We start from the raw sequence: 18,397 nt of genomic DNA on the forward strand, positions 1-18,397 counted from the left end.
ATATTATTATGGCTGTTAACCAATAAATCCCTGATATCAAAATTCAATACATTTTATATATTTTTTAAAAAATATAAAAAAATAAATATTATTATATTATGGCTGTTAACCAATAAATCCCTGATATTAAAATTAAATACTATTTTGTGCAAAATAAACAAATAAATATATTTTTATTTAGAAGTGAATTTAGAAATCATAACATCATAATATTTGTATAATATTGTATTATTCATTATTAAACTATTATTTTTACTAAATTGTTTGCATCATTTAAGATTAAATTAAAGTCAGCGCTAGAAACAAAAAAATCTAAAACTGCAATAATTAGCAGAAATAAGCATGCAAAAAATTAAAATATTCTTTATCAGCCATTATACAATTAAATTAAACTAAGAATTGAAGTAACCTAAAAAACTATTATCACCCAATAATCAACATATATTTATATACTGTGTATCAAAATGTAAAAATGTCCTCTATTATTATTATGTTTATGTATTTATTTATTTGCAGATTTAAAGAAGTATTTAAGATGTAAGACACGACCACCAGAATGAACACAAAATAAATATTTGTATGTTAAAAAAATTGAGACAAACAGGTAGCAGATAAAGACATCAAATTAGAGTACATTAAAATAATAAACATTTTGCCATAAAGAAGCACATTGTCTCTATATTTGTGGGGAAAGTGTCTTACAAACCCAGTAAACTAGTCAAAGTCTATAATAACAATGAAACAGAGGAAGAAATCTGAGGAGGAAATATCCTAATATGCATGTCCTTACATCATTTTCCAAATCAATCCCCTGGTATTTCACAGAAGGCTGAAAACTTTAGCGCTACTGTTGATTACCAGTGGCATTTCCTCTGTACAATTACAAGCAACAAGCTGTCATTTCATTGTGCATGAGACGAGGATATCCTTTTTCACCTTCGAATCAAATCACAATACTGTTCAGCACCACGAGATCTCCTCGAAGCCTCTCTGCATGCTCTCTCCCTGGACGAAAACTAGCGTCTGAGCAGCCACGGTATTGAATGAAGCCAACCCATGGGTGCCTAAGTATCAATTAAAGTGTAGGTGGAATGATTTCCCTCTCTGTACGTCAGTACCCAGCCTCCACAATGCACTGAAGCGGCCCGGCTTGAGGGCTTAGACGTGTTCGCCAGAGGAAAATGTCATGTTGTTTTCTCTTTGTTCAATAAATTGACTTGGTTGATGGACATCTGTGCAGTAATGCCAGTATTGTAATTGCAGCAGCAAAGCCAGATGAGAGAAAAACCATTGTTTTTAATGTCGCAAACACTCTCAGCAGGGTGTGTGAATGCTTGAAAAGTTTCCTAACACATTAAAAAACCAGGCTTGTAACTGGATTTGAGCTCCATTCTTTGAGCAATAGCCCCATGACGATGACCTTGCGGCTGGATGATTCTTTGGGGAAACAAAAAGGGGTCCAACCTGGAATCAAACACCATCCGACTGTCACTCGTAGCCATGAGTGGGAATCTAATAGGCAGATGAGTCAAAAATGCCTTTATGTTTTCTCTCTAGTTTGGACGAACACAGAAAAGGCGAATTATTCTGACACACAACCGTAGAGAAAGCAGCTTGAGACATCACTGTTGCACCATCAAGGGTGTCCCACTGCCAAATGATGGGTTTTTCTGCTCAGAGCCGAGGGCCAAGTTGATCTGGCATAAGAACGAAAGCAGATGCCATTTGATGATGGCAGCCAAACTCTGTCAGAGAGATCAGAATCTTCTCATTATTTTCTTACATCTTTTCATGTGGGAAGTCGTGTTCCCAATCAAAACCGCCGTACCCCGCAGAGTGTCCAGTCTACAGTGTCTGTGAAAAGCTAAATTAGGGTTTGTTTTTCGGTGTGTTTTGCCATGCAGGGGTTCTGGTTGCACTTTTTGCTCTGTATGCGGGGCTGTGAATGAGACCTGCATGGATATTTGCCTTTTGGCCGGGCGCACAATGTGCCAGTGTGTGCTCTCTGGTCCATGCAAAGCCAGATCTGTAGTATGTAAAGAAGACAAATGGGGCGCATCCTGATTTGGAATGCATTTCTGGCAAAGAGCAATTAAGCCGCTTTAGAAAGAAAGCGTGAAAGCAGCGAGAGAAAGGTGGATTTAAATCAAAGTGTCTTTTTTGTGTACTATTTTATAAAGGGAATTGTATTACTATTGCATAAACCGCAATATTAAACTTAGACGGACGGATGGTAAAAAAAGAAATTCAGAGACCAGAATATCACAGAGACTTAAAGGCATAGCTCATTCAAGGAAAGTAAATATATTCTATGTATATATACTGTATATATATATATATATATATATATATATATATATATATATAACTAAGTCACTGGGGTATATTTGCAGCAAAAGCCAACAATACATTGTATGGGTGAAAATTTTTCTTTTGTGCCAAAAAATCATTATAATATTAAGTAAAGATAATGGTCCATGAAGATTTCCTACCGTAAATAGATCAAAACTTCATTTGGACAACTTTATAGACCCTCAGATTCCAGATTTTCAAATAGGTGTATCTTGGCCAAATATTGTCCTATCCAAACAAACCATACATCAATTGAAAGCTTATATTTATTCAGCTTTCAGATTATTTTCTGGATTTTCGGAATTTTGTTAAATTGACACTTAAGACTGGTTAAGACATTTTGAAGATCTTTGGTAACCAAACAATAGCCACTGACTTCCACAGTATTTTGCACACACATTAAAAGTCAACTGTTTGGTTACAAGCATTCTTCAGAATATCTTTCTTTATCTTCAACCGCTGAAAGAAATTCAAACATCTTTAAAATATATTGAGGGGTGAGTTAATGGGATTATTGAATCATTGACTCAAATCATTCCTTCAAAAACAAATTCATTAGAAATAAAACACCTCAGATGTGCTGTGAGATGCACAAAAGTTCTGCTCCAACTTTATTTGGTACTATTTGTGTTGGCAAAACAGAAAAATCAGACAATGTTGAGCTATAATGTAACTCACTCAATATCAACTTATTTTTTTTAAACTGTTGTATGAAGTTCATACTCACACTCTAACAGCTTATTCAGGAAAACGTCACTCTTGCTTGTGTGATATTACTTAACTATAATATATCTTAAATCTAAAAACAATATTTTTGCTTTCATTACACATTGAATGCTTTTGGATTTTATCGATTATGATAATATCGTAGACAATAAATATCGCACGTGCCTACATGGTGATGACTTTTGCACTTAAATTTTCTTCAGGAAATCTAAAAGTTTACTTTTATCTGCTGTTTGTGCCTTGTTTTGTGGCAAACAACAAGTGCACACAGACAGAGAGGTAAAACATCCAGTGCCTTTGCACATCTCACCAATGTTAATGTGATCTTTGATCTTGGCGTCTGGCGGGAGATGGAGAGGGATAGTCAAGGACAGCAGGGGCTTTTTGGTGGAGGGTTTGCAGGCACAGCTGTGCCTCACTGGACTCATTCAGAGGTCAATACAGATCAGACTGCTGTGTTCTGCTTTGCTATCAGCGCAGAGCTAAATTAAGACCACCACCTATTGACTCGTTCAGCAGAGATCAACACGATACAGGGAAATTGATGTATAGAGTAACCGAAAAACTTGAAGGAGAGGAGTGGCTACCAATGCAATTAAAAAAGACAATAGAGTGATTCTGATATTATATTAACTCGAGGGTCAGATTTGACAAAACGTCACCCATGAAGACATGGCTGTATTTACAACATGTCCTTCAGGAGCTTATATTATAGCCTAATAATAAATGAATTTCATACTATTTTCGTTAATAATACTATGGTTAAAAACTGAAGAGTGCACATCAAATTTACTAATTTCATTCACCAGAGGCCTTCAGGTCACATATACATACAGAAATAATAATTAGAGAAAATAAGAACATTTTTGAGAAAAGTATTCCCTGCTCCAAGGATTTAATAAGGCATCTAAAGCTTAATATTAACACAAAGCTAAAGAGAAAAAAATCTAAATTATATATAATGAAACTAGGGTGTGCTATTGACAATTTTTTTTTTTATTTTTTTTTTTTATTTTTTTTTTTTTTTATAACTATATTTACATAATATTTTGCTGAGTGTATTTTTGTACTGGGACTTTGGCTGGTTTATAGGCCTGTCATGGACAATTAAATATGACATTAAAACTGCCAGTATGTGGCGGCAATCCCTGTCTTAATGAGTGATTCATTAATTAATTTATTCAAATGATAAATTCAAAATGGCTGATTCATTAAGAAATAAAGCAAGCAACTGTCTTCATGAATTGATCATTGAATCACTGACTCAAAAGATTCATTACAAAGTGATTGATTCAGGACCGAAACAGCAGTGTTTCTCTGAGATGCAGCAATGTTTTGATCTAAACTTGTTTGGAACTATTTTTGTTGCCGAAACAGAAAAACTTACAATATTGTGTCTAAAGTGCAACTCACTTAAACGTATTTGTTGAACTAAATTCAATACAACATTTGTGATCTCGCTCATGCACTGATATTCAGGAAAACGACACTCTTACTTGCAAAGAAATAAATAAAAGTAAAAGATTCATGACTTGAAACATAGGGGCAATAATATGTTCTAATAGGCTTCATTACACACTAAATACTTTTGGACTCTCAATACATGTTTTGTCACTGTGTGATTTATGAAACTAAAAAAAATATCCCTGTTTGTTTTTGTTTTTTTTGTATATATGTTTATAAAATGTATTATAGTTAAGTAATATAATTTTTTACTATATATATATATATATATATATATATATATATATATATATATATATATATATATATAAATTAAATTATTATTAAATTATTATATTATTGTTAAATTATAAATATAAACACACTACTTACGAAAAAATAAAATAAAACAGGTAATGCAATAGATTATAATGGGAGCTTTTCGAAACATTTACTGCACGTTTCTACACTGCTGGCCTGACTGGTCTGTTGAAAATGAATGGACAATCATGTTAATTGTCTTTTAATTCTGACGATGGTATTGAGCCCACATCCATATCACCAATTAAAAGCTTCAGCCACAGACCAAAAGAGTTGACTGCTGACTGCAGATTATGGAGCAATTCCAGCCCAGCAATCATAATCTGATGGTTTATACGACATCTAAGTTAATGAACACCGTTACAGATGATTACATGAACATGAAATCCACACACCAACTGTCTTGAGCACTTTAATATGCTGTTTACTGCTATAAGGAGTTTTATGTACCAAATAAAGTTCTGGCAGATCACACTGGTTTACATAAAGCAACAAACAGCTTTACCAGCTAGTGCCAGTAACAGACCATCACTGCATTTAAAGCTAGCCATTAAACTTGACTTTGTTTATTACGAGCACCTAAGTGCTTAGCAACCACTCAGCACATCCTAGCAACCGTGTAGCAACATTCTAAACGAGATTCCGAACACCCTACCAACTGCATAGCAACAATCTAGTGTGCTGCAGACCTACATTCTAAACTACACTCAGAAAAATACAATCACATAGCACACTCAAAACACCTTAGCAACTGCATCGCAACATTCTAAACAATACCCTAGTATAGCAACATGTTACACAAGACTCATCCTAGCAACTGCATAGAGACATTCCAGACTCATAACTGCCACAAATTTCTCTCAAATTTCATTTCATTCATTCAATATTATTATTATTATTATTATTATTATATATTTTTTTATTAATATTATTCAATGTATTTCTCACGAATTAGGGCCAGATTAAAGTGCAAGACGGTTAATTGTTAATGTAAGTTAAGCAACAAAAGTAATAGAAATGCTTGACTTCCAGCTCTACAGTGAGCTGACACCATTGTTTTAAATATATCCAACAAACGCTTGATAAATTCAGTTTTTCTGGCTGCTGCACGGCTCTCCATTATTACTTATTCTTCAATGACTTTAGCATGTGCAGCTCCTGTAAACCCCTCTGGGGTCTGTGGCGTCTCAACAGAAAGCGGTCCACTCCAGGAACACAGTGTACATCAGCCTCCATATGCCACCAGCCCACTGACCAAACCAAAAACACCTTATTAATAGATTCCTTGTCAAAGAAAAGTCACGTCCCCATGGAGCGTAGTGAGCACAGAGTGCCGAATGAGTCACGCTGAGAATCCCTTCAGCTTCTTCAGACGCGTCTGGAGGAGATAGCATCGCGGTGGAGGATTGTTGGCTCTATTTTGAGTCACCGCGATCCCTGTGGAACTGAGGCACGTAGCAAATGCAAAAGGCAGCGAGGCGGTGGCTGAAGGACGGGGTCGGTCAAACGAGACGAGAAGGCTGTAAATTAGTTGAAGTACATGAGGCATCTTTGGGAGTCAGTAAGTTGGCAGCACATTAGTAAAGTCAGACAAAACTCAGTTTTATCAGCAATAACATTACAGAGATGAAATTCTCCTTTGGAATAAGAATTAGAATAAATTACAGAAGGAAAAACCAGTAACCACAGAAAGTTTGACAGAGAATATAAGGTCACCTCTCCGGATGATTTGGTTAACATCTGCTTATGACACCCTCACATCTTTGGAGGGTCCCTGGAGTTTGGGATGTAATTACACTTGGAAGAGAGTTTGGATTCAATCGGAGTGAATATGGAAGTGGGAGAGAATATCAATAAAATATTTCCACTGTGTGATTAAGGCTAGGAAGCTTTAAGATCCTGAGATCTTTAAAAATCATGTTAATATGCTGCCCTTTCAATCCGACAGTTTTAGACTCATCTTACACTAATGACACTAATAGCTTGATTTTTCTTTCAAAAAGATCCATTCAAACATATATTTTAAAAGATTTGTTATATATAAAAATATTAATATATTAAAATATTGGTAATATAGCATATATATATATATATATATATATATATATATATATATATATATATAGTACAGACCAAAAGTTTGGACACACCTTCTCATTCAAAGAGTTTTCTTTATTTTCATGACTATGAAAATTGTAGAGTCACACTGAAGGCATCAAGGGCTATTTGACCAAGAAGGAGAGTGATGGGGTGCTGCGCCAGATGACCTGCCTCCACATTCACCGGACCTGAACCCAATCGAGATGGTTTAGGGGTGAGCTGGACCGCAGACAGAAGGCAAAAGGGCCAACAAGTGCTAAGCATCTCTCGGGGAACTCCTTCAAGACTGTTGGAAGACCATTTCAGGTGACTACCTCTTGAAGCTCATCAAGAGAATGCCAAGAGTGTGCAAAGCAGTAATCAAAGCAAAAGGTGGCTACTTTGAAGAACCTAGAATATGACATATTTTCAGTTGTTTCACACTTTTTTGTTATGTGTATATAATTCCATATATAATTCCACATGTGTTAATTCATAGTTTTGATGCCTTCAGTGTGAATCTACAATTTTCATAGTCATGAAAATAAAGAAAACTTTTTCGAATGAGAAGGTGTGTCCAAACTTTTGGTCTGTACTGTAGATAGATAGATTGATTGATTGATAAACGTTGTTCCATGCTAGAACCAGTAACATTCCATAAAAAAAGATGTGGATGATAAGATTATTCAGGCAGACGCTGGTCTGTGTTTCATCAGCCCTATGATTGGACTGCATGGAGCAATTATTGTCTTATGAGAGTCATGTTTCAAAGACAGGAAGACTAAATCATTATCTTTAGCAAAAACAACCAGTATAATCAAAGAGAGGGAGAGGACACGAGGCGGAAAACAAGTTTGAGAGGAGAGGGAATAAAACCACCACCACAGCTGAAAAGGGAAGTTTTTTTGTTTTGTTTTTTAGCACAATTAGTATTTATTTTATTATTTTTTTGTTTCAGAGTCATTTGAGAAACAATGGCCCTCTGAGACCCAGTTATTTTAGGGGTAGCGGATGCTAATTGGCAATGGGAGTAGTGGCTAGTCTCCAACTTTGAAAATAATTAGTAAAGCACACAGCACGATCTCACAACCAGACTTAAACGAACAGCACTGGAACCCTTAGCAACCGCTCTGCCTGGTAACGCAGGAGCGGAAAGGAAGAGAATGTGAGAGATTTTGATAAGCTCTAGTGAGACTGAGCTGAACTTCAGCTGTGGAGAAATGTTATATTATTAAAAATCCATTAAATCTGTCTTTTAACAAAGTGTTAGTACATATGCATACAGCAACCACTTTATCACTTAAAAAGGACATAATGTAGTTAAGAGAATTATAGTAATTTTTTTCATACTGGTCAATTTTAAAGATGTTTTGCACCGCTTTAGAAAACACTGATGTTAGACATGGGGTGTGCGATATTTATCGTATATGATAATTGTTGTTTTAACAAAGTCTGTACTCACTTTGCACAAAACACACACACACACACACACACACATCTTGAGTCCAAAAGCATTCACTGCATGATTCAATGAATCACTCATTACGTCAGGGAGCAGCTTTGATTGCAGACTTGATATATTGTTATAATCTAGTTTTGTTGTAACCAACACCAAACTTGGCACCCTGATAGAGCATAAAAGCAGCCAGCGATGCCAAACAGAGGCAAATCTCTTTAAAATGTGTAATCATTTAAACATTTAATCTCAGATTCTTCAACTTCTTAAAGACAAAACACAAGAGAGCCCAATAATATCATGCCAGATTTCATCTAAGAGCACAATGAAACAAATGTCATAATCACATGTTCATAAATAACACATTAACTCAAACTGTTCTTGCATCCTCCACAGGACTTCTGGTCCAGCGACATGAATAAGATGAAGAACTTCAAGAGGCGGTTCTCACTTTCCGTGCCACGAACAGAAACGATAGAGGAGAACGAGTTTACAGAACAGATAAACCAGCTCAACATCTGCTGCAGTGACGGTATGGCTTTGCTCTTGACGTTCACATCTTTCATTCAAAAGCACAAGAGTCTGCTGTGAGCATCACGAAACCCACTGAAAAAATACATATCTGATGCTGCTACTACAGTGATCTGGAGCTCCTTATTGATTCACAGTAATCACCAACTATTTTATCCAGAAATGTGGTTCAAATCTTTAAAGCAAAATATAGTGTAATCGGTTTCCGACAAAGATCAAAACAAATGAGAAGGATAAATAATATACCATAATCACAGATCGTCCTATCCAGGTGGATTTGATTTCTCAGAGGATGACTGAGACAGAGTGAAAAAAACAGACATGTAAGATTGAACACAATAATTCAAATACAAATTCTGTGAAACACACATTCACCTGACCTCCTGAGGGAAAACTAATCCCATCCAAACAGGACTTTAGTCTAATTCTACAACATGAACTATTTGATTTTCATTAATTTCATGCATAATCAAGAATGTATAATAACAAATTATATTTAATCCTAATTTGGGCATTTGTGGTTTGTTTTCTTTCTTTTTTTTGTGGTCTTTTAAATTTAATATATCTACAGACATTTTACACTGAAAAGGTGTAAAAATTTTAGATTTATAAAAACAACATGAAACTTCACATACAATCTTGCATAATGTGATGGATCTACATCTGAAACTGAATATTGAAAAGTTGATGGATATTGGTAGCTACTACAACAATAAAACTGAAACAGTGAAACAGGATATTCAACCAAACCAAATTTAGGGTGGTATATTTCATCCAATGGGAATTGGTTAAACTGATGAATTGCACACAACACCACCTGGAACATTTATTAAGGAAGAAAATATTGTCAATTTTGAAGCATCACCAACAGTCAGCTGAGGCTACCTTTCTCGATTTGAAGTCTTCTGGATTGTTCTCAAATGGAATGAGATCTCACCAAGATGCTTGGAAAGTGCTCGGCCCTTTAAGAGTTAGATCATCTCTCCAAGAGATTGGAAAGAGATGCATCTAGCAGCCTGCGAGGACCTCAGGGGTCAGAGCCGCTTAAGAGAAGATGAGGAGGAAACGGGATTTTGACCCTCCAGCGTCCTTGCTCTTTGTTCACAGTGGTGCTTATCTTTGTGCCTACATTATTAATGCAGTGGTAATAGTACAATTCTGCTCCGCTGTCTGGCACTATGATCTTAACGCCTTCTCGAGTCAATATTAAATCGGATTTCAAGGGAGAGACTATAAGCAAGACCACTTTAAAGGAAAACCATTTTGCCATATTCCACTATGTTCTTCCCTCAAATTAGATGAGTTGATACGTACAGTACCTCTCACGTCTCAGTGCGTGCACTCAATCGCTATAGCGCACGGCGCCACTATGCTAGCATTTAGCTTAGCACCATTCATTCCTTAGGATCCAAATAGGGATGAATTTAGAAGCTGCCAAACACTTCCATGTTTTCCCTATTTATAGACGGTTACACAAGTAGTTAAACATGCAAGTATGGTGACACAAAATAAAACGTGGTGATTTTCTAAGTGGATAAAAAATTATAACTACAATGTATGTAGCACTTTGACCTCGGCGCAGTAATATCCTTCTGTATCAGCCGCCCCACAAGGATGCACTGTTTCTACGTATATTTAGCTTTGATTTAAAAGAAAACAGCTCATCCTTGTGGTGTGGCTGATACAGAAGAGCATACGCAGCATATGGTAATATGGAGAGATACAGAGGAGACTGTTGACAAAGGAAAAGTTGAATAAAGTCGATAATTAGTATTTTGTTTTTCACATAAAATGTATTCCCGTCACTTCATATAACCCATTTTGCACATCTGATGGCAGATGGACTATTCTGATGATGACTTTCATACCTTTTATGGACCTTGACACTTATTTACTTGGCAGTCAGAAGGGTCCCGGTTTTCATCTAAAATATCTTAAATTGTGTTCCGAAGAGGAACTAAGATTTTCCGGGTTTGGAATGACGTGGGGTTAAGTGATTAATGACACAATTTTCATTTTGGGGTGAAGTATCCCTTTAATAATCAAAATAGAGGTACAAACCACAAAAGATTTGTGCGAAATCAAAGATGCCTCTTCTGTCAAAAAAAAAGTTTCAAACATAGCCCCATTTTATTTTTTTAAGAAATTAATTTTATTCCACAAGGATGCATCAATTTGATCAAAAGTGACATTTATGATGTTAAAAAAAGATTCCCATTTCAAATAAGGGCTGTACTATACTTTCTATTCAAGGTGATTTCCACAAATATTAGAATGATTTATACTGAGTTGGAATGATTTATGATGAATCAGTGACTCTGAATACTGGAATAATGAGACTGAAAACTCAGCTTTGGGTCACAGGAATAAATTACATAATATATTCAAATAGAAAGTAGTTATTTTAAATTTTAATATTTCACAGTATTACAGTTTTTGTTGTTGTTGTTGTTGTTGTTTGTTTCATCAAATAAATGCAGCAAATCAAATCAAGGAGAAAATGCTTTTTTTATTAAGAATTTTGTCCAAGTACAAACATCCTACAGATCTAAAAATTCCCTTGAGCTAGCATTTATTGGGCAGAATAAGCTGTAAGGTGCTTAAAACTTTGTTGAAAGACAAAACTCTGGCTAAAGAGACTGATAAAAATCATACTAAGAAGCCAAATCGGGCGATTAACCCTCTGTCCATGGCAGGATGGGGACTTGGATCTGGTTGCATGCTGGGAACAAACCATTTGTTTGGGGAGCAATCAGGCTCCTCAGCTGTCTGACTCAGGCAGCTGTTTGCACATCAACCCCATTTTTCCCCCACCATGAACCAGCTGCTCCGATTGGCTGAAGGGATGGAACTTCCTCCACCCCCGGGAGAAACGGCAGCGATGGAGACAGCTGGAGCAGGATGGAGTTTGGAAGGAGGGAGCCGATATGAGGACAGGCAGGGAGGAGACGCAAGAGTGCTTTTTTTCTATTTACCCTGTCCCCTTCCCTCCAGCTGCAAATTAACCTCAAACCCAAGCATGGCGGGAGAGATGTCTGTGGGTCGGGATGGAAAAAGTGCTGGAAACACCTTGAGAAATGGAACACTTCATTCCAATTTACCCACCTACACCTATGATTATTAGAACTCAATTACTGCAAGGTTAATGTGGAAGAAACCGATCCGAGTCAAGTTTGGGAGTCTGACCTCATATTTCCTCCCTACCAGCATGCTACCTCATTATCTCGTTATATTTGTGATGAATCGCTGATTGAGATGTAACCGAGTCATTCTCCATGGAGAGGAGCCCATGATGGAGCCATCACGCAAATGTTGGCAGCAGTCTTTTAGTTAACAAGTGTTTCTTGATTACCACAAAGATGTAAGTTATATTTAATGATAATGCTTCCAAAATGGATTTCAACAGATTCCTTGGAGGGTTCGAACATAATTACAGACCCAGAAACACCCACACACATACGCACACATTGCTTTTCTAAGCACACTAAATCTCATTCAGAAGTTTATACCGCAAAGGTGAATGTAATGTGTGTTGTGCAGAACTGAAAGAAGAGGCATCTCATTTGGAGACAGCCATCGAAAAACCACCAGCTGTCGTGTGGCCCTCTGGCTAGGCATGAATGAGAAATGTGCTCATTTCAGATGAAAAACGGCAAGGACTACAGTGTTTGGATGGTTTTGTGTTTGTATGTACGAATCAAAAAAATCATACGAGCACCACAAGGAAACAGGTGTTCAGGTGCACATAAAATAATTTATTCAAGCACACATGTCAGGAGAAAAAAAAAGAAAAAAGTGACGTGAGGTTTAGACAAGTAAGGTGTATTTGTGCTCTGCATTTAACCAATTTAAGTGCACACACACAGCAGTGAGAAGTGATTACACACACACACCCGGAGCAAGGGGTAACCATTTTTGCTTCGGCATCCGGGGAGCAGTTGGGGGTTCGGTGCCTTGCTCAAGGCTCACCTTAAAAAAGCCTTGATATGATTTCATGTATTTATGTCTCACCAAAAAAAAATGGTGCATTGCATCATTCAATTTTCAAGTAAAATTTAAGTCTATATGTTATCTTGGAACTGTTTGAACATATAGTTGGCATTAGTTGGCTATTTTTATTATTAACAGTACCTATGGTAATCAATCAATCAAATCAATCAATAAATAAATACACTTTTTTAAATTTGGGGGTCAGTAAGAGTTTGCTTTTCATGTGCAAAAATCAAATCCTTTTTAAAATTCTAAATGTTATCCATTTCAAATAATAGCTGTACTATTGAACTTCATATTCATCAAAGAATCCTGAAAAAAATAATAAAAAATGTTCTCGAGCACCAAATCAATGATTTCTGAAAGATCATGAGACACTGAAGACTGGAGAAATGGCGGCTGAAAATTCAGCTTTAAATCACAGAAAAAAACATTCTTACTGACCGCAAAGATTTGAACAGTAGTTTCAATATTTCAGTACATCATTTGACCAAATTTATATACATCACTCATGATATGAAATATGCATGTCACCTCGTTTATTTGCTTACTATTGTCACGGTGTACTGAGAACGCTCTCTTGCTACCCTCCCGGTACACAGACTCCGTCTTTCATGACTTTACATACAGAGGTCTAAACAGAGCATTATGTTTGTGTTGGGAGATGCACTGAAGACTTGACAACAGTCATATTAAGGGGCCTTTAGTCAAATAATTAGCCTTTCACGTTCTATTATTAATTCAATTGTAAATGAGGAGTGCTAATAGTTTTCTGCATAATCAATTATAGTCCAGTGGGTCAAAGCCTTATGACACACAATTTGCCTAATATCTGATGACCTACTTACAACTGGACACTACAATCTATTCTGTATAATTAGCAGAATGTGTGCCCACCTGTAACCCCATAATGAAGTGAAATATCAAAAGTAAAATTTGTTTTACAACCGGTCTCATGGTTCAAACCAACAAATCTACCAGTTACCAGCCCAGATCTTTAATCACAACCCCAGAGAGAGGTTCAAAACCACAAGGGCACAGCAACACGGCTTATCAGTCATTCACCTCAACCGCTGAGCCACCTTTGTTTCAATGACAGCTCGATTTCTCTGCATTATTAATGTGTTGAGAGCTTCCATCTCTGAATAGGAAATGTCTACTTGCAAAAGGAAGTTAGGCCTAGAAAGAATATTTCCTTTCCTTTATTAAAAGGAATAACAATTATAATATAATGTACTCAGTCTCATGTTGTCACAACACATTGATCCAAAGCCATTTTTCATTAAATTCATTTATTGTCTGTAAAATGGATGCGTGAACATTCTGCAATACATCTCCTAATGTTATTTACAGGTAAAACAATCATATATTCTTAAAAGATTCATGGGAAAAAAGATTTTTGTTATACTGGTTGAAAGTCTCTTCAGAACCCAATAGCAATCACTAAGTTAAGAGGTCTAAATTTATTTATATTGTATGTGGAAGGCGTAGGACTATAAAATGATATTATCATATTATTCGATCCAAGGATTACGATAGGCTGTCATACATGCCTGTCAAGTGACAGAAAGTGAAAGTGACATACAGCCAAGTATGGTGACCCATATTCGTATAACCCATCCAAAGTCCACACACACAGCACTGAACACACACACACCGTGAACAGCCATTTATGCTGCAGCGCCCGGGGAGCAGTTGGGGGTTCGGTGTCTTGCTCAAGGGAACCTCAGTCATGGTATTGCTGGGCCAAGACTCGAACCCACAACCTTAGGAGTCAAACTCACTAACCATTAGGCCACAACTTCCCCTAAAAGAAGTATGTATCAATGTATGTATTTGCATACTTCTGCGCACCCTGTTATTGTTAGCCACAAAATCACCTACCCTATCTTTAAAAATGTTGGTTTCAAAAGGAGGGGTTAGCAGTGTTTACATAGAAGAACCAATCTTGGGTCCCAAATAAAACCTTTCAGTGAAATGTTCTACCATTTTTCTAAGCGTAAAGACCATTATAATAATCGAAATAACCTTTTTCTACTATAATTAACCTTTAGGTGTTCCATGGATGTTAAAGGTTCTTCATGGAACCGGTGATGGTAATAAAAGAACCTTTATTTAAAAAACAAACAAAAAACAACAACAATTAATGTTCTCTGCTACTTGTTCGCCAGCTGTTTTACGCTCCCATGGGATAGCTTTGGTATAGATATAAGCCTCCGATACAATTCTTCAAGGAAGGTTTGAGCTCCTGGAAGTTCACAGAGATGTAGGAATGTTCTTAATAGACCTGATAGGTGTGTTTAGATGTGCAGACAGACTCTGCTGGAGCCCAATGGGAGAAAGCTGTCTGGGCAGAGGGCTGTCTGAACCCCGAGGCCTCTAAGAAATAGGACATACTACGACATCCAGGGTCGGCAGCAGCCTACTGACAGGGCAAGTACAAATACTAGTGCAGGTCCCGGGAAGAGTGCTGGAAACTGATGGTTTCAAACAGTTAGCTGTTTGAAGATGTTGTCAGATGTATTCATTATTCCTTATGACCTCTTCACAGACAGGGGAGATACTACAAAGGGTCAAACTAAAGGGCTTTGCTTCCATTTTCTACTTCAGTATTTCATCCAACAGTAACTCTTCTTCAAAAGGCTACATAGCCTAAATATTTCACTTTCCAAGTTCTACTATTTATTTAGTCAAAGAGTATATTCAAAAAAACATCTATAGTTTTTTTTGTATTTACAGCACAGATAAACATTACATATAATATATTGTATTTATATTTTAATATTTTTATTATATATTATTCATATTTTAATTAAATATGTAATACGTTGTACTTATGGTACAGACAAATAATACAATTTAGATTTTGTATTTATAAATATTTGAATATTTTATTATTTATAATATTTATATTTAGTATTTTCATTATAGATAAATACAAACTACCAGTATTTATACATTTAAATTGATAGATTATAGATTATGTATGAATTGATTTAGTTTATAGATTTTAAATGTATTCATTTGTTTTCTAACAACAAACCCATTAGACTGATTCGTATACATTAAAAGATCAATCTTGAAATTCTAAGAATGAAAATCCGGATTGTTCAAATCAAAACCGTTTGATGGACCAAAATGGAAAAGAATGCAGGAGTTTTGAGAAGTTTCTTAAAATATATTTTGATGACAGTGGATTCGTTACAAAAGCAGCAACAGCGGTGCTTTAGAACGGATGAATTTAGAGATGCATTTTTATGGAGAGCGTTTACCATACTGACAGAATAACAACATGCTGTCAGCACGTGAAAACCCTCTCTGCATTTATAAATCCATCCCTTTAAAGCAGCACAGCTAAAAATATTAAAGCTAACACAAATTAGAAAGGAAAAAAACTGTCCGACCATCATGACCCTTCCGCTTTCATCTCTAATATTCACAGCTTACGCAATCCCTCCTCAAGACTCCTCAAATAAGAAGGAAAGACAAATCTCCTGAGCGCAGCCCCTTATATTTGCTCGCCCCGTATGCTATTTTTTTTTCAAACCTTCAGCTGCGCATCTGGATTTTGTCACTAGAGAAGGCCAGGATGTGATTTGACACGTACAGTAGATGAAGGTTTGGGATGAATATGAAAGATTGGTGGGGAGTCCAGACAGCGGCTGGATTTCCTGGTGAGGAAAATCTCTCAGATAGAGCGCAAGAGGACCAGAAAGAGAAAGCGGGAGCGAGAATGAGCAGAAAATGCCTCGCCTGCAACGACCCCAATTACCACAGAGGAGATCAAAGAGCTCGCTGCCACTGTGATATTTAAATGATGAGCCTGGATAGTGCCTCGCTTTTCATATCTGCAAATGAAGGAAACCAAGGCCCACCGCCGCCCTCTCCCTCTCTCGCTCACTCACCGCACCTTTGTGCCGGGATTTGAAAGCGGTATAGAACAGTCTCTTTCACCTACCGCTGAAAATTAATGAAACTGTAGGAGCCTGTTTAACAAATTTGTGCATTTTTATAAAGTAAAAATATTTTCTAAAGTAAGATTGTCATTCAAATGATACATCATTTTGTTTACATGCATCATTTGTGCTATGTGCATTGAGATTACACTGATTTGCATGACAAGTAGTAAAGTGTTACTGTGTCTTTAAGACTATCAGAAGAAAAAGTGAAAGTGAAAAGTCAGCAGGAACACGGCGCAGAAGGTACAGACAAGTAAAACTATATATCGACTTCTAAAACCATTTTTTTGAAACGTCCATTCAATGATTTACTACTTATCTGCCATTATCATTTTAACGTATCTTTTAAGGGAAAAATATGTAATCAGCATATTGTGTAATTAATTTAAATTTTGAATCTACTGCTCTAGATTGATTCAAGAATAGACTGTCAAGAGTAGCAAAGATTTGAAAAGAATCATTATTGAATAAAAATGTGTGAATGCATGAATAAGTGTATACTCGGACACATTCAGTGAACGTGGAGCAATAAATAGGACACAAAAACACCATAATGCATAATGAAAGTTGGTCATATGACTCATGAACCACATTTCGAATCCCCTGAAGCCATATGATACCTTTATGTAGGAAATACCAATATTTAAATAGCTATTCGAGTTAAACTCAAGAACCAAAGCACTAGAACCAATTTTTGTGAAATGCAACACTAACCAGCTTTCCAACGCTCGCTCCTCTCTCTAGACGTTCTCTCAGTTTTTCCACCCGTTGTTTTTTTTGTTTAGTTTTTTTTATTAGCATATGTGGGCTAGGGGACATTTACCTCTCTCTTAACAAATCAAGGATAGCAAAACATTTAGTCATCTGTTTTGGCAAAAACCATCCCCTGCTGCATTCCTAGGCCAGGTGTGAACATAAAATGAAACTAAATCAATATGAGAACGATAGAGAAAAAGCAAGAGAGAGAGAGAGAGAGCAAACATCTAAGGCTGTGTAGGGGACCTGCATTGAATTTCAGATCTGCTGAAAAGCAGGATGTTATATAAATATTGATGAATCAGATGACTACCTGAGAGACTGAACAGCTATCTCTTGTTATCCGGATCCTGACGTTGCCTTTGTTAACAGTCTGCATCGCCATAGCAACGAGCAATTAAATGGCAGCATGCATTTAAACATCAGAGACAAGCTGAGATTCATGCTGCCGAACAATAGAAGAAGAAAAAACACCGGCTGCGTGTGATTACTCGCGGAATTGAAAAACGTTTCAGAGTGAGATAGAAAAAAATTTATGGTAGACAAGGGCCATGTATGTGCTGAAGTGCACTCTACATCTCACAATACATAAGAGCTTGAAGTATAGTTTAGTAAAGTACACATGCAACACGTATATGTAACAGTGACCTCACCCTTTTTCCATTCATTTTCTCCGTAGGCATTGCAAAAACATCTCCAATACAGCCCTGAACGAATCAACCAGCACTGAAATGAATCACATTATTCAAACATCTGATTTCAAGCAAAAAATTACATGAAAATC

At 36.4% G+C, this 18,397-nt stretch overlaps 1 protein-coding gene across 1 annotated transcript in view; it reads left to right on the forward strand.

The window, feature by feature from the left end:
• Window positions 1-18,397, forward strand: part of LOC132119662 (cyclin-dependent kinase 18-like) — a 55,709-nt gene that overhangs the window by 12,262 nt on the left and 25,050 nt on the right. Inside the window, exon 2 of the mRNA XM_059529817.1 lies at window positions 8,774-8,909. Within this exon, the coding sequence (XP_059385800.1) occupies window positions 8,792-8,909 (118 nt within the window). The 5' untranslated portion in view covers window positions 8,774-8,791. The remainder of the gene's footprint in view (window positions 1-8,773; window positions 8,910-18,397) is intronic.

This window comes from Carassius carassius, chromosome 38 (assembly GCF_963082965.1).
Source record: "Carassius carassius chromosome 38, fCarCar2.1, whole genome shotgun sequence".
Lineage (NCBI taxonomy): Eukaryota > Metazoa > Chordata > Actinopteri > Cypriniformes > Cyprinidae > Carassius > Carassius carassius.